This window comes from Dama dama, chromosome 8, assembly GCF_033118175.1.
Source record: "Dama dama isolate Ldn47 chromosome 8, ASM3311817v1, whole genome shotgun sequence".
Classification (NCBI taxonomy): Eukaryota; Metazoa; Chordata; class Mammalia; order Artiodactyla; family Cervidae; genus Dama; species Dama dama.
This window is the reverse complement of record NC_083688.1, coordinates 24,270,993-24,291,041: the sequence shown is the minus strand read 5'-3', so window position 1 is coordinate 24,291,041 and position 20,049 is coordinate 24,270,993. Positions and strand designations below refer to the sequence as shown.

Sequence of the window (20,049 nt, the reverse complement as noted above, 5' to 3'; positions counted from 1 at the left end):
ATTCTTTTTAGTAGAGAATTTGACAATAGTCAAATATGACAATTTGACAAATAGCAAACATTTAATGTGCATACCTATGGACTGACCAACTTCAAAAAATACATATAAGGGTACTAGGATGCTCATTACAATAGATGTATTTAGCAAAAACCTGGTAACAATCTAAAGTCATCACAACAGTCTGAGTAAATAAATTACAGTATATCCACACAATGGAATGCTATGCAGCCATTAAAAACAATGAGACAGGGGGACTTCCCTGTTGGTCCAGTGGTTAAGACTCCACCTTCTAATGCAGCGGGGTATGAGTTCACTCTCTGGTCGGGGAATTAAGATCCCACATGCCAAAGCCAAAAAATAAAGAAAACACACACACGCACACACACACAACAAGCAATGAGGCAGACAGAATGCATTCATAGGGCAAAAGTAAAGAACAAGACAGAAAAAGCATAATTCTATTTGTGTGAACACTAAGAAGTACTTGGATCTGTGGCTACACACAAAAATGTAAAACACACAGTAAAATATGCATAGAATGTCTGGCAACTAATTAAAGGAGTAGGATTTGGGAAAAGGTGGATACGTGGTTTCATTTTTTAATGTGAAAATAGAATTACTCTTAAAAGTATGTATTTGGGAAAGTTCTTAAAGATATTACAAATACATTTTCAATTTTAAAAACAAACATAATAAAACCTAAGAACAATTTTCCTTAAAGCACTTCTATATTACAGAACTGAAGTAGAGACTTATCTTTTTCAAATAATGCTGAAGGCCAAGAAACAAATGTGAGGAAAAAACTATGACCTTCTCCATGCATGAAGGAAAAAGTTACATCCTTGTGGGTTGGCCTTTATTTCATTAACATGAACCTGGAATGGATTTTTATCTATTAAAAAAATACAACATTCAACGCATGACAGAGCACATTATAGTCACGTTAGGCGATCTTAACTGTGTTGAGCCAAATGTACTAAAATAACTTTCTATATTAAAAATGATGTTATTTACACAGTTAAGATGCCATCACACATGTGAATGATGCTACTTCAAATATTGTTAAGGTCAATGTACCCTACACCCATACTTTTTGAATTATTAATTGGAAATTCTACATGCCAAAAATATAAAGTAGTAAAATTAAATTAATCCAGACTGATGACACAAGCTCTCTTCAGAGAGCCACATTCCACATGTGGACACTAGATAATCTCTTAATATTTAATGACTGCAGAATTAATGAACAATTTCTCAGAGCTGAAGTATTTTACAAGCTCACAATGAAAATGCTTTCATTGAGCTTTTTATCAAGCAAAGAATTATAGAAAAAACTACAAAGATTGGGCCCCTTTATTTCAGTAGGTTATAATATAGAACAAAGGGTGCAAACCAACAGCAAACAGAAGGACCGAACCAAATCATAGGAGAACAGTGAATCAGCTATGTTCCAGGAGCCATGGTGGTATAGGGAGCAAAACAGACAAGAATCTTAAATATATTAAAGATAAAAAAAAATCACCTTCCAAAGTTTAAAAAAAAATTTCTGGATTTCCACATCCAAACTAAGCAGGGTAAGATGTAGAGCATTCTCTGACTTAGAAAAGCCGCAGGGAGAATGAGAAGGTTTTGGTACTATTTAAGCAGCAGTTTTGCAGGGCAGAGAAATGCAGTCCTACCATGACTAAAGCAATGCTCTGCAGAGGGAGGAATGGTCTGAGCAAGAAGTGAAAGTTTGGAGCAAGTGTCCTTGCTGAGGCCAGTGAGGTAACTGGACCCTTCCTCAGGTCAAGGGCCTTTAACCCATTTCTCCTACTGGAATAAATAACAGACCCCCAAATTCTTCCCTAGTGGCTCAGACAGTAAAGAATCCGTCTGCAGTACAGGAAACCTGGGCTGGGAAGATCCCCTGGAGGAGAGCAAGGCTGCCCACTCCAGTACTCCTGCCTGGAAAATCCCCATGGAGCCTGGCGGGCTACAGTCCATGGGGTCACAAAGATTTGGACACAACTGAGCGACTTCACTTTCACTTTCACGCATTGGAGAAGGAAATGGCAACCCACTCCAGTGTTCTTGCCTGGAGAATCCCAGGGGCGGGTGAGCCTGGTGGGCTGCTGTCTATGGGGTCGCACAGAGTCGGACATGACTGAAGCGACTTAGAAGCAGCAGAATGACTAAGCACACAGCACAAATTCTTTAAACTAAGGCACAATATGATTATCACCGATAGATGTCAACAGACAACTGGATAATGACATTATGCTAAATATATTTATTTAAATATAAATGTTTCATTTAAAAAATATTTTAATGTATTTATTGATTTGGCTGTGCCAGGTCTTAGGTGCAGCATGTGAACTCTTTAGTTGCAGCACATGGGATCTAGTTCCCTGACTAGGGATCAAACCCGGGCCCCCAGCATTGGGGGCATGAAGTCTTAGCCACTGGACCACCAGGGAAGCCCATACCATGCTAAATGTAAATCACCCTATATACTTGCTCTACAAAGTCAAACTATGTCTTCCTTCTATCATTCCTTTTAAACCTAGGCTCAACCCTATGATGCTTGTTCTCTACCATTATTGTGAGCTTCGAGGCATCCTGGCAGCTTCAAGGAACACTGTGGAATAAACTATGACAAGCAGAATTCAATCTGCACTTAATAAAAAGCCAGAGTGTGGGACTTGGCAAAATATATTTGCATTTGTGGGCACAAAGGTTAGCAATCCCACTCCACAACTGGTCCTCTGAAGTAATCTTTTACTATTTTGTTTGCAGTTTCTCCTCCACACTGAAAAGACAAATGTAACAACTGAAAAAGACCAGTTAGTCACAAGGCAGTCTGATCTGATGGCTTCAGTTCAGTCTCTATCGGACTTCATTGTTATAATAAAGCTGAAAATTTACTCCAAAGCAGAGTCTGCATTTAACTTCTCTTTTCAGAGACACACATCCCTCTGCCCAATAAAAAGGATAAATCAGCTTAGTCCCTCGAGTCAGGACTTTTTGGACTTTTTTTTTAAATGTTGCTGCAACTTCAGATCAGGAGTGTGTCTGACTTAGAGTGGAAACCCTCACACTTGAAGAGGGTGCCCAAGTCTCTCACTTGGGCAGGCTGCCAGCCTCATGTCATGGCCAGTGAGAAAGTCCACAATAGCATACGAAACTGTCTGATGAGGTCAAACAGGGGCTGAGGGACTTTCATCCACTCTTACAGGAATGCAGGTCAGATAGAATTTGTGGGAGTCATATTGAATCCAGTATAGACTCCCTTTCCATTTATGGAAAGCATATCTTGAAAGATATGCTTGCCTACACAAAACTGAAAGGATGCTGAGAGTGTTGGGTTTCCCCTAAAGTCACAAAACCAATTAGTGGCAGTTGTCACTCCCTTCTCTGTGTGATCAGTGTGTCTTACACACTCCCTTGCAGCACCATCTGTAAAAACTGTTCTCACTGGTCTGTCTCAAGGCTGGCTACCTTTCTGTCCTTCCAAGCATGTCCCTGGTGAAGAAAAGGAACTTAAAAATACAGTCTAGCAGTAAAACGAATGAGAATGTCCTGACCACTCTTCCCACACACCTTCACCCTTTTTCAACCAATAGTCTGAGTACTGCCCTCACCAGTGAAAATCTGGGACATTTTCATAGTTAACTGGAAGACTGCTCTATCATTTTATCTTTCATGATCTAGATTTTTTCTCTTCAAAATTGTTTCATTATTTAGGAGGAAATGGCTAATGTAAATCCAAAAGAGAAGATTCCTGGTTTGAGACACAGTAAAAACATATGCCTAATTCATTGAAAAGAAGTGGGTGATAAACTGCTCAAAAAACAACCTTCTTATTTTAAGTAAATTCCCACAGTACGTTTGGGTTTTCTTTTCCTTAAAAAAAAAAAAGAAAAAGCACAACAGAAGAAAAACCAACTAAGTCAAAAGTTAGGATAAAAATGAGTCCCACTTGTCTTAGCAAGGTGGTATTAAGCCTTTAATGACCAGCCAATTTTTAACTCATTCTCAAAATTTCCAGAGACCTCAAGATGCTAGGTATCTGGCCTTAGGGACTGCTAATACCCTGACAGAGCACATACTAAACAGTGCTTATTACGTGGCTGCAACTTTCTAAAATACATTTAACTTTTACAACAAATCTCATGAAAAAAGTGCTATTGTTGTCCTCACTGTACAGATAAGGAAACTGAGGCACTGAAAAATTAAACTGTCTAAAGTTAAGCAGCTGGTAAGAGATGACAAAGAGTGAGACTGGTTGGATGGCATCACTGACTCAATGGACATGAGTTTGAGCAAACTCCAGAAAATAGTGAAGGACAGGAAAGCCTGGCATGCTGCAGTCCATGGGGTTACAGGGAGTTGGATACAACTTAGCAGCAGAACAACAACAAATGGCAGAACCAGGGCTCAAATGAGGGCTGCAGAGTCGCTCCTGGACCTGCGGAGCCAGGTGGCCTCTCCTGTAGAGTCCTCCCTGCACAGCAGATGACAGACAGGGAGGCCACAGGTCCACAATGAGAATAATCCACCAGAAAAGCTTCTTCTGCTATGAAACAGGATCCAGGCCTACGTAAACAGGAAACACACTCCACATAAATTAAAGCAAACCTATATTTTCAAGATGGTAGACTTACTGAACACATTTACCTCTTATTCCTTGAATGCCATTGGTATGACAGAAAATTTTAAGGAAAAAGAATAAACCATAATGGTGCAAGACAGAAGACCAAAGTGTATCAGTTAAAAAATGGATATGGAAAACAAAGCAGAATGATCACAACTAAACACAGTTATAAAAGAGGTCTGCTGCAGAGAGAAGAACTACTCTTTCTGAGGAAACAAAAGTGCAGCAGAAATACAAATCTTCAAGTTAAAAAGTACACATATGGATGGGGTTTTTGAATCATCACCAGGGTGATTTGTTCAATGACGGCCTATGGGACTCATACTTAAGAACAGCTCTCTTTCAACCTCCACGCATGGGCCTTGGGGCCTTCCCAAGAAACACAGAGAGAAAGAAACCCAAAAAGGCACCCTACCCAGCACTGCAGTGAAGCGAAATGCTCCACGCCTACGGCAAAGCCTCCCCGTGGCAACTGTGGGACTGCAGCTCACTTCTCACTCACACCCTCCAGGCTCCAAGCTGCCCGCCTGAGAGCAGGAAGCCCTGCAGGGAGCCTCTGCTACTAGGGAAGAGGCCTGGTGCTGAAACAGTATTACAGAACTTTTGAGGAAACCTCAAGGAATTAACCTAACCCGAATAGTTAGAAATATGAATGGATCATCAAGGATGAAAACAACATAAAACTCAAAGAACTAGTATGATAGATAACAAGTCAAAGTTAACAGAAAAAACTGACATTGGGATAATAACAAATTCTCAGTTATCTGTACCAAGGGATGGTTAGAGGCAATAAGAACCCTCAAAACTATTTGCAGCTGGCACTGAAGATGTCTTTTCTGTTACAGCAGATTTATCACCCAAAGAAAATTCTACAGGGACGGATATGAAAACGAACTTTTATTCTCTAAGGATATGAGCACTGAGACCAAAATCCTGGCCCGAGCCCTAAGTTCCTCATTTTAAGTGACTCTGAACAAATTACCAGTTTTTTGTCTTAATTTTCCAGCATATTAAATGGGGACAATATTTTGTCTCATTTGCCTCAGAGATGTTTTAACAATCAAAAAAGAAAAAGTACCTTAAAAAAAATTTTTTTTTTTTGAAAAGCACCATACAAATGCCTGGTGACACTGTTAAAGAAAACAGGCTACATACTGGGGAGCAGATGGAATCCAGCCTTTAGCTGGAAGGTCTGCGATGGACAGTCCATCACAGACAGTCAAGGTGGTTGTACCTCTGTACTATCTATTTCCTAACACGGGCCGGTTTACAGTCAGCGGTTCTTGACTACTTTCTGGTAGTTAGAATGATGCCATATTGTCCTCTTCAGGAGAAACTGAGGAAAAGGCCTCTTCTTTTGTGAACTGATTCAAAGGAACACACTGTGAATTTTGCAGAATCTGCAGTAGATTGAATCAATACTGTTGGGACTTCAACAGTTAAATCCAGGGACTCAAAGAAACACTGGCAGTAATTTAGTCCTTAGAGGGCACTGCTCACCAAGAGATGCCATACACACAGCTCCAAACAGTCAAGTCAAACTGATACAAAGTTGAAGACATGGAGAAGTCTGAATGAGACTGGCTTTCTGGGCAATCAGGTTTAAGTACTTACTACGTACTCAATATATTTATTAAATAACCACTATATTCCAAATACTAGACGAAGCAACCTGCTGTACTAACAAGTTCAGACCATACTCAAAAGAAGCAAAAACTGGTAAAACAGATTTATAATCACTGGACAACAGTGATAGGAACAATAACTGCAGAATGGTAAGATAGAAAGTATGTCAAAATGATACACGTATAAATCACAACATAAGGAAAAAAGAAGTACTCCGTAGTGCTTTTCAGGTTGAGGTTTTAATAGGGCTCTTCATAAAATATTATTAAACTCAGTTAAAATTTGTTTTCTATTAAAAATAAGAGATACTACAGTCAAGTATCTGGCCCTTGTTTGGACTGATTCACACAAATCAGTCATGAAAATTAAATTTATGAAACAACTGGAAAAATTCAAACACTAGTTAGATATTTAATGATAAAATATAATAACGGAGTTAGGTTATTAAAAAAAAAAAAGCCAAACCAGTGATACTCCTTATCTTTCAGAAACAGAAACTAAAGTGTTTTTTGCTGAAATGACATGGTGTCTAGGATTTACACTACTCTAATATGCAGCAGTGGGTTGGAGTAGACATGAAGGAAGCCTGGCCACGTGTGTGTTGATAACTGTTGAAGCTGGGTGCTGGAATCACAGGGAAAAAAAAAAATCACATTATTTTCTCTACTTTTATATATAGTCGAAATTTTCATAATAAAAAAATGCTTTAAATATACAAATCAAAGGTGACTCATTCTTACCTCTGCTAGAATCTTTTATTACAATGTCAGAGATTTCAAACAGCTTCAGAGGAAGTGGCATCTTCCGATTGGCGGCTATGGTCTTGAGGAGGCCAGGAAGAAGGGTCGTGCGTGCCACCTGCAGGAAAAGATGGGAAACTGCACTGACCAAATAGGAATCAAATGTTTAGTTTAAGACTTTGTGGTCTCACAGGAAGATACTTTTGGAAAATGCAATGCCTAAATATCCCAGTCATTTTTAATTTTTAATTTAAGGACTTCATGTTCTGCTTCATTTCACAAAGTAATTGAAGGAGATTACAAGAAATACAAATATTTTATATAGATTAAACATGAATTAAACCAAATTTTTAAAAACTAGGACCGAGGAAAATGTAAATGCAATAAAAAATACCTGGACAATGAGGAAAACAGGACACAAATACGTAGGCACTACAAAAAACCATGAAGCTGCCATGAGCTGCATATGACCACAGTTTTCAGCTTAGTAGCCAAAACAAATAGGAAAACGTGCATAATTATTTCATTCTTAATGTAGAAATACAAACACACATCCTGATTTTTTTCTTTTTTAAAGGAAAAACTTCCCTGCTTTTGGCTGTGAAATAAATTTCTCCTTCTAAGCTGTATGAGATGCTAGTTTCCAACACATCATGTTACCAGAAGGGTTTTATGAGTGATGGTATTATATCTGCAGTTAGCCTTCAACACCATTACCTTGTGTCTAAGCTCTGCCTGAGCTTCTGAAGCTTCTGAGCTTCTACTTACCACTTTATTATGATCTATTATTCTCCCCACAAAGTGATCCTTTAAGACCTGAATCAGGTCATGGAACTCTCCTGCTCAAAAACCTGCAACAGGCTTCTATCAGATTTTGAATAAAATCCATGCCCTACGTGGGGCTTTATGTGAGTCTGGCCTCAGCTCCCTCTCCAGCCCCAATACCCGCAGCTGCCCCCGGCTCACTGCACGTGCTCCAGGCACACTCGCTCCACACCCCATCCGAACCTCCACACTGGCTCTTTCCTCTGACTCACATGTTCTTCCTATAGATCGTCCGTAGCTATCTTATTTCCTTCAGATCTCTGCTCAAAGGTCTACATGGTTCTACATGGGCTTGCCCTGCCCATTCTGGCTAAAACAAGCAGCCCCTCCCAGATCCGCACAAGTAACAGTAAGCCCTTAAAAGGACCTGCTAGACTGTGCTGAACAGAGAACACCCTTCCTACCACAGTCATTCCACCAGCAAGCTGCTATCAACCTTCAACTTTGTGCTTCCTGGAATATGTGGCACTTTCCCAACCAGAGAGAAGTGCCCAAACTGTTCACAGAACAAAACCACAATGTCAAAAACAAGTTTAACTTATTGCAATCGAAACAAGCTACTTCTGCAGATAACTTCTCTTAGAATTTTTTTATTCACTTTATTCTATAGATAAGATTTATTTACTTCAAAACTCACAGCAATACAAAAAATTAAACTGGAATCAGATCAAGCTCCTAGATATAATTCTAATTTACTGAAACTACAGGGGACCACCAGAATATAGTCAGCAAAACCCTAAATGTGAGAACTCCACAGGGTAAGTGACCCAGTTTCTTCCACAAAGTGAAAGGGGGACAGAGACAGAGGAAGAGATGAATGGATGGAGGGACAACCTGGGGATTAAGAGAGACTAAGAAGCACATCAATCAACATCACATTGAAGTATGAACTTCATTTGAATCCCAAATCAAACAAACAATTAAAATGAGAGGGAGGGGACATATGTATATCTATGGCTGACTCATGTGGAGGTTTGACAGAAAACAACAAAATTCTGTAAAGCAATTATCTTTTAATTAAAAAATTAAAAAAATTTTAAAAATCTTGAGAAAATTTGAACAATAATTAGATATTTAAGGGTATTAGGAATACTATTGTTAATTTAAGGGGATATAGTAATATTCTGTAATTGTCTTTACAATTATAGTTAAATTTCACATACTTCAGTAAATAACACTTCTCTTATTTCATCCATTTTCTAATATATCTACTACCAAAAAATAGCCCAAAGTTAAGAATTAAGCAAAAGAAAGAATAAGCTTAGACAATAAACTGACAGAAGACCATGAACAACATACATTTATTTTAACCATAAATAAATATAAACTTGTTAGCTACATTAGTAATGGTAGGACATAGCTATTCGTAAAGCGAGGGTAAAATACAGAATCTGCCAAATCTAAAACAGATTCTCATCTCTCCTGTATTTAACGCAGAAATATTGATTCTTTGCATGCTGAAGTACAGCTATTTATAGTGACATTTAATGTGCTTCTGATTTATTTTCTTTCCACTTATATAAAATAGGCAGGATGTAAACCCTAAAGAACATAACATTATCACACTGTAAGGTATCTGTCAAGCTTAATAAGTGAACCTAGAAGGAAAAAAAAAAAAAACACTTGGAAAAAAACTCAAAAATTCATTAAGATTTACTGAAAAATTTCCACCCATTTATAATGAGTGAATCAACACCTGTTCCATTCTATCCAAATGAATTTGAGTACCTCTTATTAAAAAGAACACCTACAACATCTTAGAAAAGCCAGTGGGCCTCAGAAAACAAAACATAAAAACTCATTACTACAATCCTTCTAAACTAGCATAAGGATTCTTCAAAGTTCTAACACTGAATACAGAGACAGAACTCAAGTTCTTGATGCATATTATTACAGATTAGTTATTTAGTTTAGCTCTAATCTGCCACATTTAGTTGTTCTTCAGTTGCTCAGTCGTGTCAGACTCCCTGTGACCCCATGGACTGCAGCGCACCAGGCTTCCCTGTTCTATTTGTAGGTAGTCCTATTAGTTAAATCTAACTTTAAAAAAAAAAAATCTAAATTTTAACATTTTTAGAACTTTTAGAATGTCAAGAACTAATTCAGCTACTACTTTTAAAAGTGAAAATCAAGATCCAAAGAAACTCACAAATCATAGAATTCAGATGAAATTTTCTTAAAGGATTTCCTTCCAATTCTAAAATCCCCTTTGATGCTAGAATGAATCTAATAGACATGATCCTCTCTAAAGGCTCCTCTGTCCACGGGATTCTCCAGGCAAGAAAACTGGAGTGGGATGCTGTGCCCTCCTCTGGGGGATCTTCCCAACCCAGGGGTCGAACTCACGTCTCCTGCACTGGCAGGTGGCTTCTTTACTGCTGAGCCGTGGGGGAAGCCCAAACAAACCACAGATATGCATACGTAAGAAAAAAGAGTGAGTTTGTTAAAGTATGAAAGATAAGACAACTCAAACTTACTAATAAGACACTGTAACTTTGAAATGCTCTCTTTTTGTAGTTTGTGCACTAATCTATAATGTATATCACTTAACATTTACTTCTAAAGGAATATCACTCTCATTTAAATATGTATCATAACCTTGACATGAAACTGCCAATACACTAGACAATCACAACGAAAGGCACTGTCAGCAGAGTCTAGAACTGGCATGACGACTCATTTCAAAGTGAAAGAATTAATGGAGGCTCTGGGAACAGGTGTTGATTGACTCATAAGTGGGTGGAAAAGAGGTGAAACCTGAAAATATTTTTTAAAAAAATCAATTGTGAAATGGAAAGTTGAGATAAGAATGGCTAGGCTAGTTAGCACTAGGCAAGTAAGAACCACCTATACAGCTAATCAAGAAAAGATTATAAAATGTCCTAAGAAGTTTTGTCAGCAAAGTATATAAGAACCCAACATAAACTTACCCAAGAAGAGATTCTAAAGAAGCTCTAAAATTCTGCCCCCTGAGATAAAACAACTGACGAGACTTCAAAACTCATGTACTGCCTCTCAGTTTTTACCCATTTTCTTATCTACTTAAAACCCTTACCTGGAATTCGGCCGTTTTAGGATTACTTATGTGGACGGCCTTGGTTGCAGAGATATCCATACCCAGTTTGTCAGCAATATCTTCTTGGGAGCACTAAGGAATACATGAAAATAGATCAATATGGAAACACAATGACTAAATCTTATTTAATGCTGTAACAACTTGTAATGGTCTCATGGCGATGCAGATGATATAAATCAGTAAACTAAGAATAAGCATATATCAAATACATTCAGGTCCACAGCAGACGCAATTCAACATTAATAGTTCGCTTACCAGAGTTCTAACCATGGTGCAGAGCTAAAGCACATTTTTCACATGGAGTTGGTGGTACAGCATGTACTGGGCCCTCCTACATTGACCTTACCAGTCCAATCTCCGACAATTCCCTTCTCAATCCCTGTTTACTTTTCCATACCTTTACCCAAAATGCCTTCCTGCCCAACTTGTCGCCACACCTCCCACCAAGATTCTGCTCAAAAGACATCTCTCCCATAAAAATATCCCTAATGACTCCAGGAAGAAATTCTCTCTCCCTCCTTGGTGTTCACAGAGCTTTCTCTTTTGACTACTATTGTAACCTCCGCAAAATCCACACTGACTTGCGGCAGAACAGTGGGTGGAACTGACAGAAGAATTCAAGTGGCCTGAGTTATGTCATTTAACTTCTGTGCATACGTGTTTGATGAAGCTCTGGGTCATGAACAAACTCCTAAGCACTCACCTACCAAAACCCACTCACCCACCACCCACTCTTAAAAACCAGGATGGTAGGCAGAATTATGAAAATAAAACTCAATGACTAGGAGATACAGCAAGTCAAATAAATGTAATGAGATAAAGAAATAGAATGCTTGGCACAAAGTACGTGATCAAAAGATATTAATGATGATTGGTGGTGGTGGTTTAGTCACTAAGTTGTGTCCAACTCTTCAGACCCCATGGACTGTAGCCTGCCAGGCTCCTCTGTCCAGGGGGATTCTCTAGGCAAGAATACTGGAGTGGGTTGCCATTTCCTTTTCCAGGGGATCTTCCCGACCTAGTAATCAAACCCAGGTCTCTCGCACTGCAGGCAGATTCTTTACCATTGGAACTACCAGGGAAGCCCATTAATGATGGTAATAAGTCACTATTAAGAATAAACAACTAATACAGAGTGAAGTAAGCCAGAAAATAAAGACCAATACATATTAATGCATATATATATGGAATTTAAAAAGATGGTAACGATAACCCTATATGCAAAACAGGAAAAGGGACACAGATGTACAGAAGAGACTTTTAGACTCTGTGGGAGAAAGCGAGGGTGGGATGTTCTGAGAGAATAGCATTGAAACAAGTATACTATCAAGGGTGAAACAGATCACCAGCCCAGGTTGGATGCATGAGACAAGTGCTCAGGGCTGGTGCTCTGGGAAGACCCAGAGGGATGGGATGGAGAGGGAGGCGGGAGGGGGGATCGGGATGGGGAACACATGTAAATCCATGGCTGATTCATGTCAATGTATGGCAAAAACCACTACAATATTGTAAAGTAATTAGCCTGCAACTAATAAAATAAATGGGAAAAAATAAATAAATAAAATTCATACCCCCCCAAAAAAGAAATCACAATATTGAAAAAAAAAAGAATAAACAATTATCACGTATTTCAATGCTAACTTTCTGAATTTAAAAATTAACGTGAAAACTGATGTACCATCAGATTACTCTTTTCTGTTTTCCAACACTGGGTGATATTCATTGCACTGTTCCACAAAACTGTCCTCGAGGACTAGTGGTCTGTATTTCATTTAGAAAAAATGAATGGGTTTAGATGCATTTTATGCCACTGTCAGTTCTAAAGACTTCTGCCTCGCTCTTTTGGAAAAGATTCTGAAGACACATTCAGGCACAGCAGAAAAGAGCTCCCGAACCACCACAGCTGCAATGGTGGGGAACGGTGGCAGGCACACTGGGAATAAACATTTTTTCCTCCATAGCATGGAAGAATTTTTAAAACAAGATTTAGATACAATGTGGCCAATCAACTAGGAAATGCAATTTACACAATGCAATCTATTCTCAAACAGAACCAGTACTATCGGTATAAATGAAAACGGCCTCATAGACACACATACCCGGCTAGGTATCTGAGTGACTTCCACTTTATTGTGATGATGGATGACAAAAGACAGAGATAAGAAGAAATTTAAATCAGGTATCCTGAAGGGGTAGTAGTGGGTATACAGGATGAAATGTTTATAAATGTTAATATTTGTGTGTTTAAAATGCTAGGAAAAAATGTATCAAGTAAATGAAGCCCATAATTTTTATGAATACTATTCTTATAATAAGGTTAAAGTAGGTTTTTAGTTTTAAAAGTGAGCTAACGTAAAAGAAAATATTACTACTGGTATGGAAATACAGCAAAAATCATGATGCTGTGTGAGGTATTTACACTTGGGAAATCAAGGGCTGAGTTTAATAAAAAGAAGGGCTGTTAGTTACTCTTATACAAAACTAGATATATATAAGGCTCAGTGATGTTTAGGTCTGCTCATAAAGTATGTAACCATAAATATCCGTAATGTTGACATTCCTATAGGAAAACTGTTACTACAAATCTGAAACTCTCTAGCACCTAACTTCTCCCACCCTGCACTGTGATAATGTATTGACACAACCTTGGACAGCTGAATGGACTCCTAGTGGAAGTCCATCAGTCACAGGCCTGGGGTGCAGACAGACCTGGTCTGGAACCCCTGGTGCACAGCCAACTGGCTGCGTGGAGTGGAACAAGTTACCTCAATCAACTGCTATGAGAGACAGAAACACCTACTTCACAGGGCTGCCCTGAGAGACGGAATCTCGGACATAAAGCCCTTCACACCAGACCCATTCTCTCTGCAGTGTAGGTACTGGTCAGCAGGCAGAGCATGGGCTCCCCCTGAGATGCGTGGGGCTACGCACTTACAAAGTCACTTCCCTTGCCACTTGCTGTAATTTAAAAAAATAGAACACACTTCTAAAAAAAAAAATACACTTCCTTATGCGATTTTTTTTGTGTATCATTTTACATGAAATCATTGCTGTTCCTGATGGCATATGTATGTATGGTCCATATAGAACACCGTATTCAAATCTAACGTTCCTTCACAGTCCTACCTAAGCAAAAAGCACTCCTCCAGAAGTGAAAAGGCCAGATTTTGGTCACAGTTCTCCTGCTCTCTGTGTATGCTTTGCCGGGTACTTATCCTCCCTCAGTCCCAGGCTCCCTCACCAGTACAGTGCCTGCATATAACAGATGTTCCATAAATATTGTTAAATGAAAGACTTGCTAAGCCAGAGAAACGACTAAGCTGACTAGGTCTGGAAGGTCCCTCCCAACATGAACATCCTACGAATTACAAATGGTCAGTAAAATGACATGAGACAGGCCGCATCACCCCACCAACCCTCCATGTACTGGTCATGACTCCCACTACTTTTCTTCTGCAAATCAAAGTCTGAGGATTTTAGGGCTGGAATTGAGTTGGGGGGAGCTTTCCTGGTTGTTTTGGTTTTTAACCTACGTCACTAAGCTGAAACGGACTTGAATCCTCAAGAACTACACTGTGGGCACCACAGAAAAGCTCAGCAAAAGAGAAAAAGAAACTACAAATTGCACACACATTTCCTTCTCTTCAAATGGTCAATCTGCTGGGGCAAGGAGATTTCCGTCTGATTTTGTAATAAAATTCATTTCCTGATTCAGGCCTTTTATGTCAGCTTTTCAACTCAAAGCAAATGTTTGTGAACATGTTCAAAGACAAAGAAACAAGTTTAATGTGGAACAGTCCACAAGCCCTTAACTAGGGCGGCATCTAGCGGGCACACCACAACTGAATCAAGACTAAAAATTCTAATGTAATAACTCTGGTTATGAAATTCACCATGAGCCCTCAACAATGACATGAAACTCTAAAATACACTGTCGTCTGTCATTTCAGATACTGTTTTAGTCCTTCACGCTTTTCTGTGACTAAATAAATCTTTGTTTCTGTATGAGAAGTTATACAATCTCTAAGTAGCAAAAGTTATTCTAGAGCTTGGGAATTTTGTAAATCTTAATAAATTCATGTAAAGCATCACAGAACAAGGAATCTGGAGATTTAAAGAAAACCATCAGCAGGACAGAAAATGCATGTACAACATACCAGAGCAAAGGTAAGTGCTTCAGTGAATCCGGCAGCTGCCATGTCCTGTCTCAGGAGTTCTGTGAGTTTATTTAGGGGAAACTGGGGGGAAGAAATTATTTCACCTCAATAAATTTCCCACTTAAAAAAAAAATTTATAGGAAACTTGTCATTTAAAAGAAACTGCCCTCCCACCCTAATATGCTGTAGTCCCACCATTACCCTACTACCTCACCATCCCCTCCCCACCACCCCGAAAACCCCTCCTTAGAGGTACAAACCCTCCCTCTCTCCCACACACACCATTCTGCCTTCAGGCCCAGGATCAGAAAATGAACCTCCTACTTAGAGAAGCAAGGAGAGCTCCAAACTCAAAACCTGTCTTTCTTCAAAGAGCCAGTCATCACAGGTTTTTAACGTACTCTAATCAATGGGGCATCTGTTTTGTATCCTCTCCACAGCAAATGCCTCTGAGTGAAGCATGTCCAAGACTGCTTAATTCCGAGGCTCTGTTTCTCTCCAAGCCTTCCTGGCATTCAATAATCAGTTTCTAACAATAAGGAGTGTTTATTTAAGGGTGCAATCTTACTTGATTAGCTATGGTGTACGTTTTCGGGAGAGTCATCTGAATGTTGTTATATCCGTAAGCAATAGCTGCGTCTTCTATGATATCACAGGCGTGGATAATGTCAGCTCTGGTCGGAGGGATTTCAACCTCGATCTGATTCCCATCGCCTATGACTTCTGACTTTAAACACATCCTGGTCAGAAGCTTGGCAAGATTTTCTGGAGTTTCTCTGAAACAGGAATGTACAAAGCGTAAATGTCATTGGATTATTTAAAACATGTTTATATTTGGTTTTAAAATATGCTACTACCTGAAACAGTAACCTGTCTTTGTGAATTTCAGAAGACCCCCCGACATCCTAACTGAGATTCTGTCATTACTTAACTTTCTCTGAAGGGACAGAAAAACCTCTCTAAGCATTCATTCAGGAAAAATTAAGCAGTCATGTGTGCACTTCATTCTTGAGTTCAACAGTAAATAAATAAATGAAGCATGCAGAGTGTACCTGATCCCAACTTTTTTGTTAATTAGGTCAGCTCTCACCATCTCCTTTCGATAAGCCAGTTCCTATGAGAGAGAAAGAGTTGGAGAAGCTTAAATCACTCCTGTCAGATACAGCCTTAGCCTCTTTCTAATTCAATTTGTTGTTGCAGTTTCATTACCCTCCCAAGCAACTGTCATTAAAGCCAGACATCAAAAGTAAACTAGGTATTTCAGAACATGATTTGCTACATTATATTCCTAAAGGAACATTCTATTGATACTCGGTAGACAACCCCAAGCTTGGAAATGTTACAAAATGCCAAACATGCTTTGCTTTTACATGGTCAATCACCCTTTTCCTCAGCAAAACACTGGTGCCTTACATCATTTCTATACTGCTTACAAACCCTGCTGAAGACTTTCAATTTAATCTCATGCAAGTAGGTGTTTATCACCAAAAAAGAATAATTCATGTGTCGCACTGTACTATCCAGCACGCTAAATCCAAGAGTGTTATGGAGTCATTCCTTTTCTATCTTTTTTTTTTTAAGGGGGGGAAATGGAACCAGGCTCCAGTCCGAGCTATCAACACGCTCCAGGAGCCAGCCGGGCTGGGTGCATCTGATGAACTAGTCCTCACTCCCCTTCCAACGGTACACAACCCTACCTTGTGAGACAGGAACACACACACATAAAATCCAGGCTTTACCTGTGAGGACTTCTTATCACTGAATTATTCTCAGAAGTGTAACTGCCACTAGCAAAAGGGCCATAAATTTAGACACCTGTTTGGACTCAGATAAGGATAATGGACCAGAGTCCTGCTAATCAAAATGCCGTTCTCAGATTATGGTTGCCAGGGGGAAGGCTGAAGGGCAGGGATAGTTAGGGAGCTGGGGATGGATGTGTACACACTGCTGTATTTAAAATGGATAGCCAACAAGGACCTACAGCACACAGAATTCTGCTCAGTGTTATGGGGCAGCCTGGATGGGAGGGGAGTTTGGGGGAGAGTGGATACATGTATACGTGTGGCTGAGTCCCTTTGTTGCTCACCTGAAACTACCACAACACTGCTTGCTAACTGGCTATACCCCAATATAAAATTTTCTAAATAATGCAGTTCTCAGAACAGAAGCATCATTACCACCCGAATGCAACTATCACTAGGTAAAGAAATCCAAGCTAGGCTGCTGGGTGACGAGACATTTGACCTGTTCACCCCACTGCTAAGAAGCAACATGAAAGAGAGGCCGACCCAGGTCATCCAGCTGCCATGCCTACCAACCAGCTGAAGGAGCTCAGCAGGGACGAGCCTAGGAACCTACCCAGCTGACCACAGAACCATGATACAAACAAACGACTGTTGTCCTAAGTCAGTAAATCCTTGGGGTAGTTACATAAAAGGCTAACTGATAACAGTAACTAAAATCAATTAAAAAAACAAAAAACTGCTACAGCCCAAAATTTCAGTTATGCTTCCCTAGTGGCTCAGATAGTAAAGAATCTGCCTGCCAATGCAGGAGACCCAGGTTCAATCCCTGGGTCAGGAAGATCCCCTGGAGAATGGCAACCCACTCCAGTATTGCCTGGAGAAGCCAATGGACAGAGGAGCCTGGTGGGCTACAGTCCATACGGTCGCAAAGAGACAGACATGACTGAGCGACTAATTCTTTCTACAGTTATACATTTATTTTGAATTATAATAAACACTCTAGAATAATACACTATGCCAAATACTGATGTTTTCAGGAAGGGGAAGGTTTTGATCTTGGCAGGTTTTATCTACTCTAAAAACCATCTAAATAGCAGAAATTATTCTAGGCTCTTCAACAGAGGAATTGTGAAAAATCCAAAGACAAAGAGCTCATCAAAGAATGGCCTCACTGAATCAGAACCAGACTGACAGTGACACTGAAAGAGGGAGTTAGAATGGCCACGTTTCTATGGGAAGCCCTCCTGGGGGAAAAAAGCTCAGTTGTTAAAAGAATGCGAGTCTGAATTTTTTATCAAGATCCCATGTCTTCACAGTAATTGTGCTTACTAGTAAATTAGTTTTATTAACACATCCAGATGTAATTTATTAGTTACAGTGACGGCCTTTCACAATTGGTAAATCAGATGTGAAAAGACTAAGTTTGGAAGGCTGAGTAACCTTCAGTTCAGTTCAGTCGCTCAGCTGTGTCCGACTCTCTGCAACCCCATGGACTGTAACACACCAGGCTTCCCTGTCCATCACCAACTCCCAGAGCTTGTTCAAACTCATGTCTATCAAGTCGGTATAACCTTAAAAGGGGTGAAACTATAAATTACCCAGTTACCTAGTTAATAAGGGTATAAACCACAAGAATTACAGCATATAATCCCTGTGGTATAATGGAGTGTGTCAGGAGGGAAGTGTGGCATAAAATAGTGTTGGGACTGTCAAGCTTAAATCTTAGCTCCACCACTAGTAATAAGGCAAGCAAGTCACTAACTCCACCAACAGTAATAGGCAAGCTATTTTCATCTCAAGGTCAAGGGCCAAGCGGCACCCAACCTTACAGGGTTAATGTGATGCACATAGCGTCACGCCTGGCATGTAGGTGGGTAGATGGACTCATAGAAAGACCACAAGCACTCTATAGCTATTATTATTCTGTTACTGTTGTCAAAGTCATCATCATCAAGTCACTTCTGTACTTACTGGAAAGGTATGTAATTTTCCATTAGGAAAAACTACCTCAGCTGCTTCAACCCTAAAAACAAAAATAAAGACAGAAATAGAATTAAAAAAATAAAAACAAAAACCTAAGGGGGAAAAAAGAGCCATACACTGTAGAAATGTGTGTGGTTAACACAAGGTTCACTTGGTCTACAACTGCAGAATCAACACAGTCTATTCGTGTTCCCCACACTGCTGTCTAGATTAATCCTCCCAATACACAACATTACTGTTCTCTTTCCTGTGGCTCCTGCGGCTCTCCTTGATCAGTTTATCTCCAACTCCTGCCAAGTACACATCCTCGATGAACTCCTTGCTGATACTGATACACACGTTCCAGGCTTTACTAGAGTCATGCAGTTATACAAGGAAAGCTGACTGATACAACCACTAAAACGCAAATCAACTGAAAAAAAAAAAAAAAAAAAAACCAACTAATACTGCCCATACAATTTCAGTCACGCTTTCTACAGTTGTACGTTTATTCTGATTACAATACTCTAGAATAAACTAAGATGTTAGCATACAGTAAGGGCCATGTAGGTTTGGGAAGTAATTTTTTATATAGAAACTTAGCCTTGGAACAAATACAGTAGTCTCATTAGCATATGTAAGATATAATGCTTTGCTTTTATATATGATCCTCTTTGTTCAGCTGTTCCTTTTGCTACTTCTCCAGGTTTATATTCTCAAATCCAATGATGCTTACAAAAAACCTGTCACTGCCTCTAGGTCTGCTCAGCTAGCAGTAATGTGCCCTGACAAACAGCCAGAACATCACTGAAACTTTTTAAAGTACTTATCACCTTTTACATTATTAATTCATGTCTAAGCTCCCCAAAGAGATTATGTATTCCAATTACAGGAACCGCATTTTTTATCTTTCCATTTAGCACAAGGCCCTAGTGCTTTGACTTCAGAACAACAAGCCATCATTGATAAAAATACCAAATGAACTTACGTAAACTGATTCTCACAATATTCACTGAATGTGGTAACAATGACATCAAGAACTATTTTTGCCTGCAAAGGAAAAAAATCAAATGTTATGGTAACACAGGAAAATCCTTTCTTCCCTCAAATGGAAATGAATTAATATTTAATATAATTTAGTCTCCAAACATTTAAAAATGGACCTACATACACAAATTTTAAAGAAAGAAGTGGAATAAAAACTGAGCTTGAATGGGCCTGACCTTATTGTCAGGTGTTCTGAATTTATGAAGTTCTCTGAGAGTTACAATCCATGACCGAG

At 39.3% G+C, this 20,049-nt stretch overlaps 1 protein-coding gene across 1 annotated transcript in view; it reads right to left on the bottom strand.

Annotated features, from left to right (window-relative positions):
• Nucleotides 1-20,049, bottom strand: part of FARSB (phenylalanyl-tRNA synthetase subunit beta) — a 69,649-nt gene that overhangs the window by 28,121 nt on the left and 21,479 nt on the right. The window contains exons 9-15 of the mRNA XM_061148644.1: nucleotides 19,756-19,817; nucleotides 18,777-18,828; nucleotides 16,113-16,174; nucleotides 15,629-15,836; nucleotides 15,061-15,141; nucleotides 10,883-10,975; nucleotides 7,003-7,120 (exon numbers count right to left, since the gene is read on the bottom strand). Of these exons, the coding sequence (XP_061004627.1) occupies nucleotides 7,003-7,120; nucleotides 10,883-10,975; nucleotides 15,061-15,141; nucleotides 15,629-15,836; nucleotides 16,113-16,174; nucleotides 18,777-18,828; nucleotides 19,756-19,817 (676 nt within the window). The remainder of the gene's footprint in view (nucleotides 1-7,002; nucleotides 7,121-10,882; nucleotides 10,976-15,060; nucleotides 15,142-15,628; nucleotides 15,837-16,112; nucleotides 16,175-18,776; nucleotides 18,829-19,755; nucleotides 19,818-20,049) is intronic.